Below are 15,986 nucleotides of genomic sequence, written 5' to 3'. Positions count from 1 at the left end.
CCGCTAGCGGGCTGAACATGTTGTTGCTGAGCAGTTTCTCCACTTCCTGGCCATTGCCGTCGTTGATCTCCTCCTTAGCCTTCCTGCGCCGAACCTTGATCACGGGACGAAATTCGCCCCGTCCTCTCCTCCTCCTTCGGAGTCTTCCACCTCCATGCCCGTCGCCGCCTGCGTTTTGGGTTGGAACCCGTCCGTTTTCTCCCACACACTTTTCTTCATGGCCGCGTTCCAGTAGAACGGCCTTCCATCCTCAGCCCTATGCTCCGTCCACTCACTCTCCGCCGTCGCGGCCGCCGCCATGGCCGTCGGCGAAAGTAAAAAAAAAACACCGTCAAAAACGCGCTCAAAAGACACACGTCTGCTCTGAGCAAGCTGTCAAACTGGAATGACATGCAATGAATAACCAAGGGGTAGGACAGAGAGTAACCGAGTGACTCAATTTCTCAAAATGACTCAATGTTACTCAAAGTTACTCAATTTGCCTCCTGAAATTTTGTATAGCCTGGTTACGGAATTTTCGAATCGTAACTTTGACAGTTAGCTGTGTATACAAACAAAAAGTGATGCTGAAGGTTCAAAAGGTAAGTCAACTACTTGAGTAAGATTCCGGGAATAATTATTATTACAGGTGCGGACAATCTCGGATTACATCTAGTTGTCCAGTGGGAGTAGATTCCCTGCAAAAAGGGCAAATGTTATCATTCTCAGGTCCGCTGCACAACCAAATCGGTTCCCACGGCTAAACTTTTGCTCCTCAGTCGACGTCTTCAGGAAGTTAATCTCTTTGTTCATTCAATTTTTCAGAAACACCCTGGAAGCAGCCCCTTCAGGTCGGACACAGAATACGGGAAACAACATGTTCAACTCCCGGATTTATCCCCGTGTCCACGTCGTCTTGACCGCTGACGTCGGAACGGTCTCTGCTACAGGTCATTCACCACCCCACCGGCCGCGGATTTTTAGTGTGGGTGATATCGGGCTCCGTTGCAAAGTTGGAGGTTGAAGTTTGTCTGTGGTTGAAGGTCGTGGTCAATGTCAGAGGGTTCTGGAAAACCGCTTCTACGTGGACATGCCTTTCCCACGATACGATGCTGATCTAGCTGAAGCGGCTCATGAGCGACCTGAATTGGTTCAAAAGCAAAGAAGTGCCACCGCGAAAATACAACAAACAACGACTGTTTTCGATCTACAAGGAGCATAGAAAGTAATTCGAGTTGATCGACAAAGTGGACAAACGGATCATGGAACAGCTGGGCCAGGCTGAAATGGACCACACGCAGCGACAAGTAGTCTCGATCAGCCAGGACAGTTTTTACCGGGAGCTAACCTCCGCGGAGAAGGTCCGCCCCGAGAAGGGTCAGTTCAACTTTGACCATCCGGACGCGTTCAACGAGGAGTTGATGCTGAAAACTCTGCAGGGCGTGCTCCAAGGCAAGAAGGTCGAGATCAACGAGTACAACTACAGCACATGAAGAATTTGGTTGTGGTCGTAAAAGTAAGGACCTTCAGAGGGCGCTGAACCGTAACCCGGGACTGTAAGCTGCTTACCCCCGGAACGCTTAGAAAAACAATCTTCCGTTTGCATCTGCCCCTAAAGGACGTCAACAAAATCGGCGGTACGGGAACGGAAACCGGTGTGACCAAGCCCGGTTTCGCCCTGATCAACCTGACCACTGATGTCAAGTCCGTCGAAATGCACAAAGAAGCCCTGCCGGAGGCTGTGCCCGGAGACAACGTCAAGAACGTGCCCGTCAAGGAACTGCGTCGTGGATACGTCGCCGATGACTCGAAGTTTCACCGCCCAGGTCATCGTGCTGAACCACCCCGGTCAGATCTCTAACGGATACCCCGTGCTGGATTGCCACACCGTTCACATTGCTAGGGAGTTCAGCAAGATCAAGGAGAACATCTTTCGTCGTTCCGGCAAGTCCACCGAGGATCATCTAAAGTCCATCAAGTCTGGTGATGACGCTATCGTCTTCCTGGTCCCACCCAAGCCTCCAGCAGTCGATTTCCGGTTTGTCCTGCCGGTACTTGCGAGAAATCAGTTTTTGCCAAAAGATTCAAACAAAACAAATAAATAAAAGTGTTTATTTCTGCTTTTTGCTTAGTTTTTTTTTAATGCGGTTTCGATGCCTTTGGTCCGCAGAAAAAAAAGGTTGGGTAAACAGTCTTGAAAGGCGCCGATGTCCTCCGAGTCCTCGTTCTGGATGAACGAGTGTGCTGTCCACGCCACTTCCAGGCCGATGTCACGCAACACCGACTTAACGTCGTGCGCAATCGAGGAATGATCGGTCAGGGCCTGGTTGAGCGCGTTCTCGGCGCCGTGGCTCAGGAATTTTACTGACCTCGTGGATTTTCATAATTTGGACGATCGTTTCGGCGATACCGATTTCGAAGAGCGTTTTTTTTTCACGCAGCGGAACGTGATCTCTGCAATGTCCACCAGCACCCTACACACCTTCAGATCATCCTCCTCCGGATGACAATCCGAAGACGTCCTGCAGCTGCTCGGCGCGAAATACCCAAAACACAATATTTCGTTCCGATTCCGGCTTGCATGAGATGCCGGATTTTTCTATGGAACTGGTCCTGCAAGGGGTAGGATCTTGGGTAGGATCCATGACAGCCTTGGGTAGGATCGACGCCGTAAATAGCTGCCAGCAATAAAACCGGAACGGGATCTTTTTTCCGCTCCACGTTAGGGCTTAGTTTTGTGTCTGTCAAAATCAGTCGTCTCTCTCTGGTGCCAAATGTCAGTGTCAAAATTCGTTACGTCGTTTGGGAGGATTGAAAAACTTTGAGTGGCTCAATGTTACTCAAAATTATTCAAACTTTCTCAATATAACTCTCTGTCCTACCCCTTGTGAATAACAGCTGAAATGTTTTGGAAATTGCATGAAATGCGCTTTTACAGCTGGTTTGCAGCTGATTTTGGACTTGGGTAATTCTCCGCCAACTCACACAGCAGTTGCCCCGACCCCTCTTCGATTTGCGTGAAACTTTGTCCTAAGGGGTAACTTTTGTCCCTGGCCACGAATCCGAGGTCCGTTTTTTGATATCTCGTGACGGAGGGGCGGTACGACCCCTTCCATTTTTGAACATGTGAAAAAAGAGGTGTTTTTCAATAATTTGCAGCCTGAAACGGTGATGAGATAGAAATTTGGTGTCAAAGGGACTTTTGTGTAAAATTAGACGCCCGATTTGATGGCGTACTCAGAATTCCGAATAAACGTATTTTTCATCGAAAAAAACACTAAAAAAGTTTTAAAAATTCTCCCATTTTCCGTTACTCGACTGTAAAAAATTTTGGAACATGTCATTTTATGGGAAATTTAATGTACTTTTCGAATCTACATTGTCCCAGAAGGGTCATTTTTTCATTTAGAACAACATTTTTCATTTTAAAATTTCGTGTTTTTTCTAACTTTGCAGGGTTATTTTTTAGAGTGTAACAATGTTCTACAAAGTTGTAGAGCAGACAATTACAAAAATTTTGATATATAGACATAAGGGGTTTGCTTATAAACATCACGAGTTATCGCGATTTTACGAAAAAAAGTTTTGAAAAAGTTGGTCGTCATCGATCATGGCTATTCATGGTCACCCGCGACAGACACGGACGACGAAACAAAGAGAAACGCAAAAAGTAACTTTTTCAAAACTTTTTTTCGTAAAATCGCGATAACTCGTGATGTTTATAAGCAAACCCCTTATGTCTATATATCAAAATTTTTGTAATTGTCTGCTCTACAACTTTGTAGAACATTGTTACACTCTAAAAAATAACGCTGCAAAGTTAGAAAAAACACGAAATTTTAAAATGAAAAATTTTGTTCTAAATGAAAAAATGACCCTTCTGGGACAATGTAGATTCGAAAAGTACATTAAATTTCCCATAAAATGACATGTTCCAAAATTTTTTACAGTCGAGTAACGGAAAATGGGAGAATTTTTAAAACTTTTTTAGTGTTTTTTTCGATGAAAAATACGTTTATTCGGAATTCTGAGTACGCCATCAAATCGGGCGTCTAATTTTACACAAAAGTCCCTTTGACACCAAATTTCTATCTCATCACCGTTTCAGGCTGCAAATTATTGAAAAACACCTCTTTTTTCACATGTTCAAAAATGGAAGGGGTCGTACCGCCCCTCCGTCACGAGATATCAAAAAAGGGACCTCGGATTCGTGATCAGGGACAAAAGTTACCCCTTAGGACAAAGTTTCACGCAAATCGAAGAGGGGTCGGGGCAACTTTTCCCGATTTCGTGTGAGTTGGTAGAGAATTACCCACTTAATATTTCTGTTTTAGAGCTGGGCCCCTACTGTTCTTGATCCGGTCCTGCAAATGAGATGCAAAAATGTTGTTATCTCTTTCGCTCTCGTCCTCCTTCCCCAGTTCTATTTTCGGTTTGTTTACGTCTTTAAAGAAACAGCTTGATGGGAGGAACTTTCTGAGAAGGGGAAGGGGACAATTTATTTGACGAAATGCTTGGTGTTGGAGACTTGATGCCAGGAACGGGTTGTTGATGTGTTTCTTTAGTTGAATCATGCAGCTTTGCCGTCACGCCTAAATAAGCGGTGGCATCCGGGCGCAGTTTCAGTAGTATTTATAAGTTGCATTTTGTACTGGAATGTGCAACTTCTTTTTGTTCGAGCTAATTAATCATAAATAAAAAGCCAAACGACGGTCTCAGACAGATTTATCAACGGTCTCCGGCCGCTCCGGTCTAGACCTATTATAATGTGTTAGCAACCCCGGAACAGCACGCTCATTTCTCAATGGCGAACCGTATTCCCACGGGGGAATCCATAAGTAAACATCGGCAATTGCCGTTTGCGTTGGATACCGAACTGACTTCCTTCGAGAAATCTGTCCAGCAGAAGAAATTGTTCTTATCATTATTTCAGCTACACCGCAATTACACAGCATGAACAATAACTGCAATAACTGCGACTTTGACTGCGACCGAAAGCCGTTTTTTCTGCTGATTGGTTTGGGAGAGGGATGAGCGAGCTAGAAATATTTTGTTTTGATTTTCATCATTCTTTCTCTTTCACTTCTCAATTGTTGCCAATAAAATGGGAAAAAATGAAGCAGTGTTGCTAGCAGCTGCATGAAATCAGCTGCATTTCAGCTAATGCTAGAGCAGTTTTTACTTTTAATTTGTTGTTTGTAGGATATGTTTAGTGTAAAATATAGTGTTGTTATTCAGCGATTCTTAACCTTCTCTAGTCTGGTTCCCCTTGCCATGTAAATCAAGTGAATGTTTATTGTTTATTCGTCAAGCTTATGTAGACTACTTACAATTTTCTTACATACTAGATATTATTTCTATTGTACAGATTTTTTCGTAGTTCTGGTTTAGACATGTCGAAATGTATGTACTGTGAATTTTCATTATAAAAGCGCATCATTTGATTTAATGGCGAATTTTTTAAATAATTTGTCGTGTATGCAGTTATTCTAAAAAGTTGTGAATGTCTAAGAGTACGGCTTGGTTCATGAATACTATTGCGTATTACTGAAAATAATGCTACTGACTGTATGCGTTGAGAAATAATGTCGTTGATGAAAGAGAGCATGGCAAATTTACGACGTTCTTGTAATGATTGTATGTTTATGAGCATGCAGCGTGCTTCATACGATGGGAGAGGAAATGCAGTCCAGTTAAGTTTACGTAGTGCGTACACTCAAAATCAGAAGTACCCTTCAAAAAGGGTTTTATCTACCCTTTATCTGTCATCCCAAAGAAAAAAAACCCTTTTTGAGGGTTACTTCCACCCTTTTTTCAAGTTCACCCGTCGTCACCATTTTGCAAAGGGTTATTACCGGTAAACTTGAAAAAAGGGTGGAAGTTACCCTCAAAAAGGGTTTTTTTTCTTTGGGAAGACAGATAAAGGGTAGATAAAACCCTTTTTGAAGGGTACTTCTGATTTTGAGTGTACAGTAAGAATTGTTTTTGGACAGATTCAATACGTGCTTGGTGTACGGCATAGTATGGATTCCAGACGATACTACAGTATTCCAAGAGTGGCCTGACATACGTTATATAGAGTAATTTAATAGTATACGGGTCCTGGAAGTTGAATGCAAAGCGCTTTATAAAGCCTAATGTACTTTTTGCCTTGTTTATTATTGTGTTATAGTGTTCTACAAAAGTTAGTTGTGAGTCTAGGATGACACCTAGATCACGTACTACTTTGCATTTTTCTACTGGTTGGTTTCCTAATAATACTGTTATGTTTGGTGTTTCATGTTTTCTGCTGAAGGCAATGGAATTACATTTCTTTACATTCAATTGGAGTAGGCTTTTACTACACCATGTGTAGAAAAGATTAATTTCGTTTTGGAATACATGACTGTCATTGGCATTTCCTATTTCCATATACAATTTCATGTCGTCTGCATATACAAGTACGTTAATTTTTTTAAGAATGAAGGAAATGTCGTTTACATACAAGATGAAAAGAAGAGGTCCTAGATGGGATCCTTGCGGAACCCCAGAGGTGACGTGAATTGATTCCGATAGTACATTTTGGAAGCGAACAATTTGTTCGCGCTTAGTCAAATATGACTTAAGCCATTCCAAAAGATTCGGTTGAATTCCAATTTTCTGCAGTTTGAAGATTAATAATGGTATGTCGATTCTGTCAAATGCCTTACTAAAGTCTGTGTAAATTGCTTCTACGAAATTGCGATTATGCATTGCATTCAGTGTAAAATTTACAAATTCTAAAAGGTTGGTGCTAGTAGAGCGGCCTTTAAAAAAGCCGTTCTGTTTACATGTGATGCGGTTTTTTACTTGCTGAAAGATTTTTTCATTTATAATAGATTCGAAAAGTTTTGGAATGCAAGACAAAAGGGCAATTCCGCGATAATTACGTATGTCTGATTTTGGGCCTGACTTGAAAATAGGCACCAAAAAAGACTTTTTCCATGTTTGTGGGAATTTTCCAGTATTTATTGACATGTTGAAAAGATGATGCAGTGGATATGTCAATTCTTCTGCAAGGTTCTTTAGGAATGCAGGTGCTATTCCGTCGGGTCCTGGTCCTTTTGATGAGTCTAAGTCCTTCAATGCCTGGCGTACTTCCGTTTCTGACAAAGAATTGACTGAGACGTCATTTGAAAATTCCGGTATATATGAAAAGTAGTCGCGGTCGCGGTCTTCTTCGGAAAATGAGGTGTATACTTCTTTGATAAATTTTGAAAAAAGATTGCAAATTTCTTTTGAGTTACTGCCTACATTTTCGTCCAGTTGCATTTGCGATGGGAAGTTACTACTTTTGGATTTGGATTTTACGTAATTAAAGAAATTTTTCGGGCATGATTTGACTTCAGATTCGACTTTACTATTATATTCTTCGTTGGCAGAATTGAGTGCCGAAAAAAAATGGTCGGAAATATTCAGATAATTCAGAAGATTTGTGTCATTTGTATTGTTTCTGTATAGTTTGTAGGCTTTTTCTTTTCTATTTTTTAAATTTCTTAGTTGTGGAGTGAACCACACTGGGTATTTATTGCCTGTGTTATTACGTCGTCTTCTTCTAGTAGGTACGGTTTCAGATGTTATAGTGTTAATTTCCGTATAGAATTTCCCTACTAATTCGTCGACATTTCCTTCATTATTAAATAAATTTTGCCAGTCAATTGCAAGTAGTTTACGTTTGGCTTCTACAAAGTTTGTTTTATTGTATTCCAGGACTTCTTCATATTCCCAGTCAATGGGCAAAGTGTTTTTATGGACATAAATAGAATATTCAATTGCTGTATGGAAGACTTCATTCTTCCAAAGGGGGGTTACAGATTCTTGTACATAAAAGTCTTCAATACAGTTAGTGAATAAAAGGTCTAAAAATGAATTTCTTTGGTTTTTTACATGATTGATTTGGAAAAGTCCATAATTTGCAATATTGTCAAAGAGAAAATGCAAAGTTTCATTTTCCCCAATGACTGGGAGAAGAATTGCTTCATTTTCTTGGTCAGATATAAATTCGACTTTGCTTTGATTAAAGTCGCCATAAATGTGAAGTTTTACTTCCGGTTCCATTTTTGATGTTATGATTTCTACTGTTTTAAAGAATAGTTCATACGACTGTTTATTTGCATGGTCCGGCGGAAAGTATACTGATGCAAAAATGTGTACTTGGCCTGCAATAGTGGCTTTGGCCCAGACTTGTTCAAATTGAAAATGTTTTTCAGTTACAATTTCTTTTGGATTAAGTCTGGCATTTATGGCTAAGAGGACGCCGCCTCCTGACTTTTTCTGACTGAGATTTAAATTTCTATTGCCTAGGAATACAAAATAATTGTTTCCAAAAATTTCTTCAGGGTGGACGCTTTCGTCCCAGTTAGTTTCAGTTCCAAGAATAATGTCGAAAGAATGTGAGAGAATGTTTAAAGAAATTTCCTTCATTTTGCCTGGGCTTTTCATGCGATTGAAATTCTGACAATAAATTAGAATTTCATTCGCATTCTGTTGTTCCGTTGAAGAAATTTTTGGAGACATACTTAAATTATTAATAGTACTTACTGCCTCTTGCGAGGGTGTCATTTCTTCTTCCGTGTTAGAAGGCGTCAATGCTTGTAAAAATTCGACGATGTAGTCGGCAGGTAAAATTTGTTGGCGGCTTCGCGCGAATGCTGCAGGTATTGAAGTCTTCTAGTAGTTACATATTTCCTGTAGGTTTCCAGGTCGGTGAGGGTTTGCTTAGGTGAAATTCCAATTGTTGAGTTGTATTCCATGAAGATGTTCATAAGATGTTCAGGTTCAGTAGGCAGGCCATTGGATGCAAAAAAGACATGCATGCTGGTTAGTGTTAGTCCGTCTATGCAGACGTCCGGTTTTTGGTCCTTCAGATACGCCAAGTATAGTCTGAGATTGTCATAGACTTTAATTTCGCGGAGTCTGGCCAGCAGGAAACGGCCATCGCCGACTGCACACTGTTCAGTTAGGCGTACTATGGGCGGCTTCATTGGGTCCAGACAGAACATACTGTCTGTTACTTCAGGAGTTTGTGATGACGTTTTTGCTGGCTGCGGCGTGGTGGCGTTTAGAGGTGGGACGATTGGCGTTTTTTCCTTCCGGTAGGGGTTGATGGTTTCCCCTTTTCGGAAGTTGATGAAGTTTGAATTCGATGTAGTTGGAGGTTGGCCAGAAAATTCGACCCTTGCCTGGTCTAGAAGTTCCTTGTCGGACAATTTGGTTGACGAATGAGTGAAAAAGTTGCTGCTACTTGCGTTGTCCTGGTCGAATTGATTGTCCTTTAAGTTAAAATGTGGCGTACTTGGGATTAGGCCTGCGTCAGAGTTGCAGTTGGTCTGGTGCTGTTGCCGACGAAGATGCTGATGTGATTGTTGTTGCTGTTGCCGGCGTTGCTGATGATGTTGTTGTGATTGTTGTTGTTGCTGGTGCTGAATTTGTTGACGATGTTTTCGGTTGCAGCGACGTGCTTTTTCGGCTTCCTTTTCCTGAAGACGGCGAGTCCGCTGCCTGGCGTCGAAGTCGGTCCAGTCTGGCTTCCAAATTTTTTTGCTGCCGATAAGTCGCCAGCCAGATTCGATTTCCAGTACGGTTTGTTCGTTTAATTCTTCTGCCAGTGATTTTTGCCGGACTTCAATTTCATTGTCTTGCAGTTTATTGATGGATGAAGTGAGGGCCCTCACTTCATCGTGGACTGCTAAAATTATGTCCGAGGGGCATTTTTCTGCTGAGGCAATTGTTTTAATTATGTCATCCCGGTGGGATGACGTAATTTCCTGGATACGGCAGAATGATTCAGCGAGTTTTTGATTCTGGTCCGAGGTGGTGTCTTCAAATGCTTTTCTGACTTCGTTTAAGGGGAAGTCCATTGCCGGTGCCTGTGTTAATACTGCCGAAAGTATTCGACTTGCGATTTCTGCAGATTTCCTAATTTCTTCCTGCAGGCCTATGATTTTATTATGCAGTTCATTAAGGGCTTCTTGGTTTGTCTTGTCATTGGTCTTGATGTGAGTCAAGATCATATGACTGCCTTCTAAATGATGCTGCATTATTTTTCTAATGTCGATTTCCATATGTAGGTTATTTCGACAAAGGCTGCATATAGGAAGTACATGTAGTTGCAAGTCGTCTTCGGAGCCACGCTTGACCCCAATACAGGCTGCGTGAAATTTTCGATTACAAATGCCCGAACAGTTCCAGAGGTATTGTTGGTCGAAGGGTGAAGAGCACGTCGGCACATAGCACTGCATTTTGCTTACGTTTGTTAACAAGTGCACACGCGACGCGCGACAAAAAAAAATAAATATGTTTACGTTTACGTTTGTGGACTGGGTCAGTGTAGGTAAATAAAAATAAGGTGTAGAGCGAATTAAAAAACGCGTCCGTCCGTTAAAAAGACTCAACTGCAACTGAACTACATATTTTTTTTTCATTTCGTCGTTCTTGTGTAACCGTGTACGCCTAAGTACAAAATGTAAACAAACATTTTGGTAGTGCCGGTGGTGAGTGAGTTGTCCACGAAGCGAATCAAATCCGGACGCGGCCACAGCCAGGAGTCGAACGCGGACACAGTAGTGGAAGGTGGGTGGTGCTGGTGCGGGACGAGGTCGGGGGGAAAGTTGGTTTTCGAAAAAGGACAAGGCCGTCTTCCTGCAGGACCTGCAGCTGTTTCACGACCGGAGTTGGTAAGAAGGAAGCTTGGGTGTTTGGTGGCGTTTGTGATTAATTTTGTTTGTTTTTGTAGGACGCAGTTTATGCGGTTGCCGAAGATCGGAGGTCGGTATGTGGATTTGCACCAGTTGTATTCGGTGGTGGTGGCCAGGTGGACGAAATTGAAGTTGAAGCAGATTTACATCCGCTTTTCGAACAAGTACGATAAAGTAAATTTTAACGGTGAGGAGAAGGATCCGACGGAAGAGGGAAACGACGAGAAGCGCCATAATCGGAGGTAATCAGCGCGGATGTTGCACTCGGTGCCGGTGGTTTACGACCATCAGCAGCATTATGTGCCGAAAGTGATGACGGGACAGTGTGGGATGCCCTGAGGGTCCGCAGTCCATTTCTCGTTGCGGAACATGTTTGACGATTATTACCTAAACATCCAGAAGAACAGTTTGCACCAGTTCTGGATGGACCGTCTGTACGAATGCCGCAAGTCCTGGAGTTGACATACTCGGATTACTTCCAGAGGTTGGAGCGAGATCCGACGAACCTGATCCAGAACATCTACCTGGAATACCGAAGAAGTCACCGGTGAGTATTGAGAATGTGCTCAATGTCTCACCAATTTCATTTACTTTCAAACTCTTTCAGAAACTACCGCCCACAAACGCAGCTTCGGCGGGATGAACTTTGACGGCGAGTTGGAACATCTGTGTCATTCTCGAAGGAGGACGAAGTGATCGAGAACTATCCGTTCAGGCGCTTTACTTTCCAGCCGGAAAACGTCGACTTCCCTTCCCGAATCAACAACCAATGGCCAACTCCTCCAAGCCTGTCCTGATGATGGCCGGCAACGAGACCACCCTGTTCTCTACAACGCTGTCGCGCTCCAAAATGAAGGCCGCGATGTTGCTGCCCAACGAAACGTCCATCCGTAACCTGCTCAGCATGGGGCCTTCGGACGTGACCGGTGGCGTACCGTAAGAATCGGTTCAGCAGATGCGTTGAATACAAAAAACTGAAGCAACTGTTTTAATATTAAAATATTGAAATTAAATCCATCACATTTTTCGTAAATCATCACTGTAATGTTAAATGTTATTTATTCACGCCATAAAAAGTTTCTTCTTAAATTAAAAGCAAAAAACTTTTACCGATACAATGATTTTGTTCCAGAAATGCATGGTAGTATCAACAACTTTCCAACTTTTAAATTAAAAAGTTTGAACTTTCAACGAATATTCACGAACGAACGATCTTTTTAAATTTAGAGTATCTTTTCTAAAAAACAGGAACGTGAGCGGGGAATCCCCACGTGAGCAGTTCTCTACGGAATCGGTCTTTTTTCTTTAATTTTAATTTTTGTATTTTTTAATCCGGCTGAAACTTTTTTGGTGCCTTCGGTATGCCCAAAGAAGCCATTTTGCATCATTAGTTTGTCCATATAATTTTCCATACAAATTTGGCAGCTGTCCATACAAAAATGATATGTGAAAATTCAAAAATCTGTATCTTTTGAAGGAATTTTTTGATCGATTTGGTGTCTTCGGCAAAGTTGTAGGTATGGATATGGACTACACTGAAAAAAATTGATACACGGTAAAAAAAAATTTGGTGATTTTTAATTTAACTTTTTGTCACTAAAACTTGATTTGCAAAAAAACACTATTTTTAATTTTTTTCATTTTTTGATGTGTTTTAGAGGACATAAAATGCCAACTTTTCAGAAATTTCCAGAATGGGCAAAAAATCTTTGACCGAGTTATGATTTTTTGAATCAATACAGATTTTAAAAAAAAATCGAAATATTGGTCGCAAAAATTTTTCAACTTCATTTTTCGATGTAAAATCGAATTTGCAATCAAAAAGTACTTTAGTGAAATTTTGATAAAGTGTACCGTTTTTAAGTTATAGCCATTTTTAAGTAACTTTTTTGAAAATAGTCGCAGTTTTTCATTTTTTAAAAATAGTGCCCATGTTTGCCCACTTTTGGAAAAAATATTTTTGGAAAGTTGAGAAAATTCTCTATATTTTGCTTTTTCGGACTTTGTTGATACGACCCTTAGTTGCTGAGATATTGCCATGCAAATGTTAAAAAACAGGAAAATTGATGTTTTCTAAGTCTCACCCAAACAACCCACCATTTTCTAATGTCGATATCTCAGCAACTATAGGTCCGATTTACAATGTTGAAACATGAAACATTCGTGAAATTTTCCGATCTTTTCGAAAAAAATACTTTCAAAAATTTTAAATCAAGACTAACATTTCAAATGGGCGTAATATTGAATGTTTGGCCTGTTTGATTCAAAAAATCATAACTCGGTCAAAGATTTTTTGCCCATTCTGGAAATTTCTGAAAAGTTGGCATTTTATGTCCTCTAAAACATATCAAAAAATGAAAAAAAATAAAAATAGTGTTTTTTTGCAAATCAAGTTTTAGTGACAAAAAGTTAAATTAAAAATCACCAAATTTTTTTTTACCGTGTATCATTTTTTTTCAGTGTAGTCCATATTCATACCTACAACTTTGCCGAAGACACCAAATCGATCAAAAAATTCCTTCAAAAGATACAGATTTTTGAATTTTCACATATCATTTTTGTATGGACAGCTGCCAAATTTGTATGGAAAATTATATGGACAAACTAATGATGCAAAATGGCTTCTTTGGGCATACCGAAGGCACCAAAAAAGTTTCAGCCGGATTAAAAAATACAAAAAAAATCGAATGACCGAAATCTCAGAGAATTGCTCACGTTTCTTCCTCCCCTGTAGATTCAGAACTGTATTGTTGTTTAAACATTCGTGCTCAAACTCAATCCACTTCAACGAATCATCTTTGCGGTAAACTTTACGCAGTTGGCCTGGCCGCTTTAACGTATGTGATGTTTCAAAGCAATTTATTGCATTGGGGCACTGCAAATGTTAATAATGACAAGAGGATGCTAGGCGTTGATCAACCTTAGGCATTTTCCAGGATGCCCTCGAAAGACTGGCTGCGCTAGGGTTAGATTAGATTAGATTAAAGAAGAGAAAACTCTACTGACTGACACAAGTTGGATTTTACTTTCGAAAGGGAGGAGGAGAGTTTTCCTTCTGAGAGTAATGGCTTGGCCAGCGTAGCACAAGACTCAAACCGGGTAATCCCAGGGTCGGCAAACTACCAGGTGATTCAAGGGAGGATCGGTTACAACAGAAAAACACGGAAGGATTTCCACTTTTCAACAGCACTTTATTTGGGATTTTGGTTCGTGTGGGTGTGGGTGTGTAAAATGTGGGTTTTTCAGGGGCTAACATACCGTGATCCGCTCAGCTGATGGTTCACCTCCGGCGATTGCGGGAAGGCAGAGGAGTTCGTCCAACCTCCACTCTGCGGCGGGAACTGCCCCAAGAGGGGGGGGGGGGGTATTGTTGTTGCTGATGCGGCGGCCCTTTGTTCTTGACTGCGAGTCTGGTCTTCGGCGCCAGATGCAGCGTTGTTCGCCGGCCTCCTTGGGCGGCGTCGATTCTTCCGGCTTCCGTGCCGGGATGATGGACGACCAGTGGGCGTTGCTGGTTCCGGTGGGCAGGCGTCTTCCCTCATTGGCTGATCGGCAGCCCCAGAGTCCACTGAAGCGGGCGTGCCGAGAGGGGACCCTCCTTTGCGGTTAAGGCCAGCGGCCTGAGGGTGCACTATGGTATATTGGGTGGCCAAGTTTCAAAAAAGTTACCTTCTCCAAATATTTTTTGGTATTTTTTTCTCAAAAGTAAACATTCTAAGTGCATCTCCAGCGCTGGGGTGCAAATCAAATTTGCACCCGGCTCATGAATACCGAGATCAAATTTGCCACCTTGAAAAAACTCCGTCATCCCCACCGCTAGGGTAGCAAATTTGCCACCGAAACAAGCCCACTGCGGGGGGCAAATATGGGTTTTTATCATTTTTTGCTCTCGTTTACCTTCAAAATCAATAATTATGTGTTGATTCATGCCTAGAAATGCTAAAAGTTCATTAAAATTTTTAATCCTATTGAAAATTTCAAAGAATTTCATTTTTGAAAATGTCGAAAGTTAAACCATTTGCTACCCGATTTGATTCCCACCTAATTTGCTCTCGAGTTTGCCCCCGAGTCTCCCACCGCGCGTAGCAAAGCAGGTATCAAATTTGATCTCAAGTTCATCTGTAGAAGAAAAATATGTGTCGGTACCTGTCGGGTACTCATTTTCTGATACCCGACAAGTACCGGCAAGCCGGGGGCAAAGTTTTGAATACGTGTTTCGGAGATTTTCTATGTCTGCTCTTGTGGGTGATTCAAAAATTCAAAAATTCAAAAATTTAAAAATTCAAAAATTCAAAAATTCAAAAATTCAAAAATTCTAAAATTCAAAAATTCAAAAATTCAAAAATTAAAAATTCAAAAATTAAAAAATTCAAAAACTCAAAAATTCAAAAATTCTAAAATTAAAAAATACAAAAATTAAAAAAATCAAAAATTTCAAAATAAAAAAATCCAAAATTTATTTTTGTTTACTTTTACAAAATTTTAATTTAAAAAATAATAATATTTTTTTCAATTATTTTAAGCTGTTGCACATATTTTTCAAAGTTTATGTCGCCCCCGGTTCGAAAAACCAGGCGGCAAAAAAATACGTTTTTCAGAAAACTTCCAAATTTTAAAGGAAATATAAGTCCATCCAACAGAAAACAATTAGAAATGCATTTTCCTACGTTTAAAATCATATGTAGCATGTCTGGGTTCGGTCAAAAATATTTTCAATTTTTGTGGAATTCCAATGTACAGCACCGCAAAAAGTTTTTTTTCGGCGAAAAAAAAATCTCTTCAATAATTGGATATTTTGAAAAATAATGATTGCAAAACAACTGGGCAGTTGTGAAATGCATTTTAAAACACTTTTTTCATTCAATTGTTGAGAACATAGCTTGTTATTTCAATTTTTATTATGTTTTGCCCCCCTTCCCCCCCTCCACGACCTGGACCAGAGTCGAGGGACGAAAACGAAAAAAAACGAAACTATTGGCACTACGCCCCCCGGGGCATGGCCTTCCTCTAACGTGGGATTTCTGCTCCAGCGCCTCTGACGAGACAGGAGAAACCGGGACCGACGTTTTACTTCACCATCCGATAGAAGCTCAGTGGATAAGGCGGGAATCGAACCCGCGTCTCATAGCATCATCGGGATCGGCAGCCGAAGCCGCTACCCCTGCGCCACGAGACCCAGAGTCGAGGGACATAAACTTCAAAAAATATTTGCAGCGGCCTAAATTATTTTTTTTAAATTTTTCCTATGATTTTTTATTTTTTTTAAATTTTTTAAATTTTCTAAATTTTTTA

The 15,986-nt window shown here is 41.0% G+C and overlaps 2 protein-coding genes across 2 annotated transcripts; both read left to right on the top strand.

The window, feature by feature from the left end:
* The first annotated feature begins 406 nt into the window (after window positions 1-406).
* Window positions 407-1,979, top strand: LOC120428383 (elongation factor 1-alpha-like). Its single transcript, XM_039593383.2, has 2 exons — window positions 407-1,453; window positions 1,564-1,979. Exons 1-2 carry the CDS (start codon window positions 1,242-1,244, stop codon window positions 1,838-1,840), a joined length of 489 nt encoding a protein of 162 aa, XP_039449317.1. The 5' UTR covers window positions 407-1,241; the 3' UTR covers window positions 1,841-1,979.
* An 8,314-nt stretch (window positions 1,980-10,293) lies between these two features.
* On the top strand, window positions 10,294-15,942 carry LOC120428378 (uncharacterized). Its single transcript, XM_039593377.2, has 5 exons — window positions 10,294-10,326; window positions 10,564-10,673; window positions 10,733-10,881; window positions 11,094-11,241; window positions 11,388-15,942. The coding sequence occupies exons 1-5, from the start codon at window positions 10,294-10,296 to the stop codon at window positions 11,632-11,634; spliced, it is 687 nt and encodes a 228-aa protein (XP_039449311.1). The 3' UTR covers window positions 11,635-15,942.
* The last annotated feature ends 44 nt before the right edge of the window (window positions 15,943-15,986 follow it).

This window comes from Culex pipiens, chromosome 1, assembly GCF_016801865.2.
Source record: "Culex pipiens pallens isolate TS chromosome 1, TS_CPP_V2, whole genome shotgun sequence".
NCBI lineage: Eukaryota > Metazoa > Arthropoda > Insecta > Diptera > Culicidae > Culex > Culex pipiens.
This window is presented reverse-complemented; position numbering and strand designations above follow the sequence as displayed.

What these genes read in the sequence shown, in the direction of transcription:
- LOC120428383 (XM_039593383.2), top strand. Translation starts at nt 1,242, where the DNA reads ATGGAACAGCTGGGCCAGGCTGAAATGGACCACACGCAGCGACAAGTA. An exon ending in AAGAAGGTCGAGATCAACGA is followed by an intron (nt 1,454 to 1,563) that starts GTACAACTACAG and finishes CGGAACGCTTAG; the next exon opens with AAAAACAATCTTCCGTTTGC.
- LOC120428378 (XM_039593377.2), top strand. Translation starts at nt 10,294, where the DNA reads ATGTTTACGTTTACGTTTGTGGACTGGGTCAGT. An exon ending in CGTTTGTGGACTGGGTCAGT is followed by an intron (nt 10,327 to 10,563) that starts GTAGGTAAATAA and finishes CGGACACAGTAG; the next exon opens with TGGAAGGTGGGTGGTGCTGG. An exon ending in GAATACCGAAGAAGTCACCG is followed by an intron (nt 11,242 to 11,387) that starts GTGAGTATTGAG and finishes AGGAGGACGAAG; the next exon opens with TGATCGAGAACTATCCGTTC.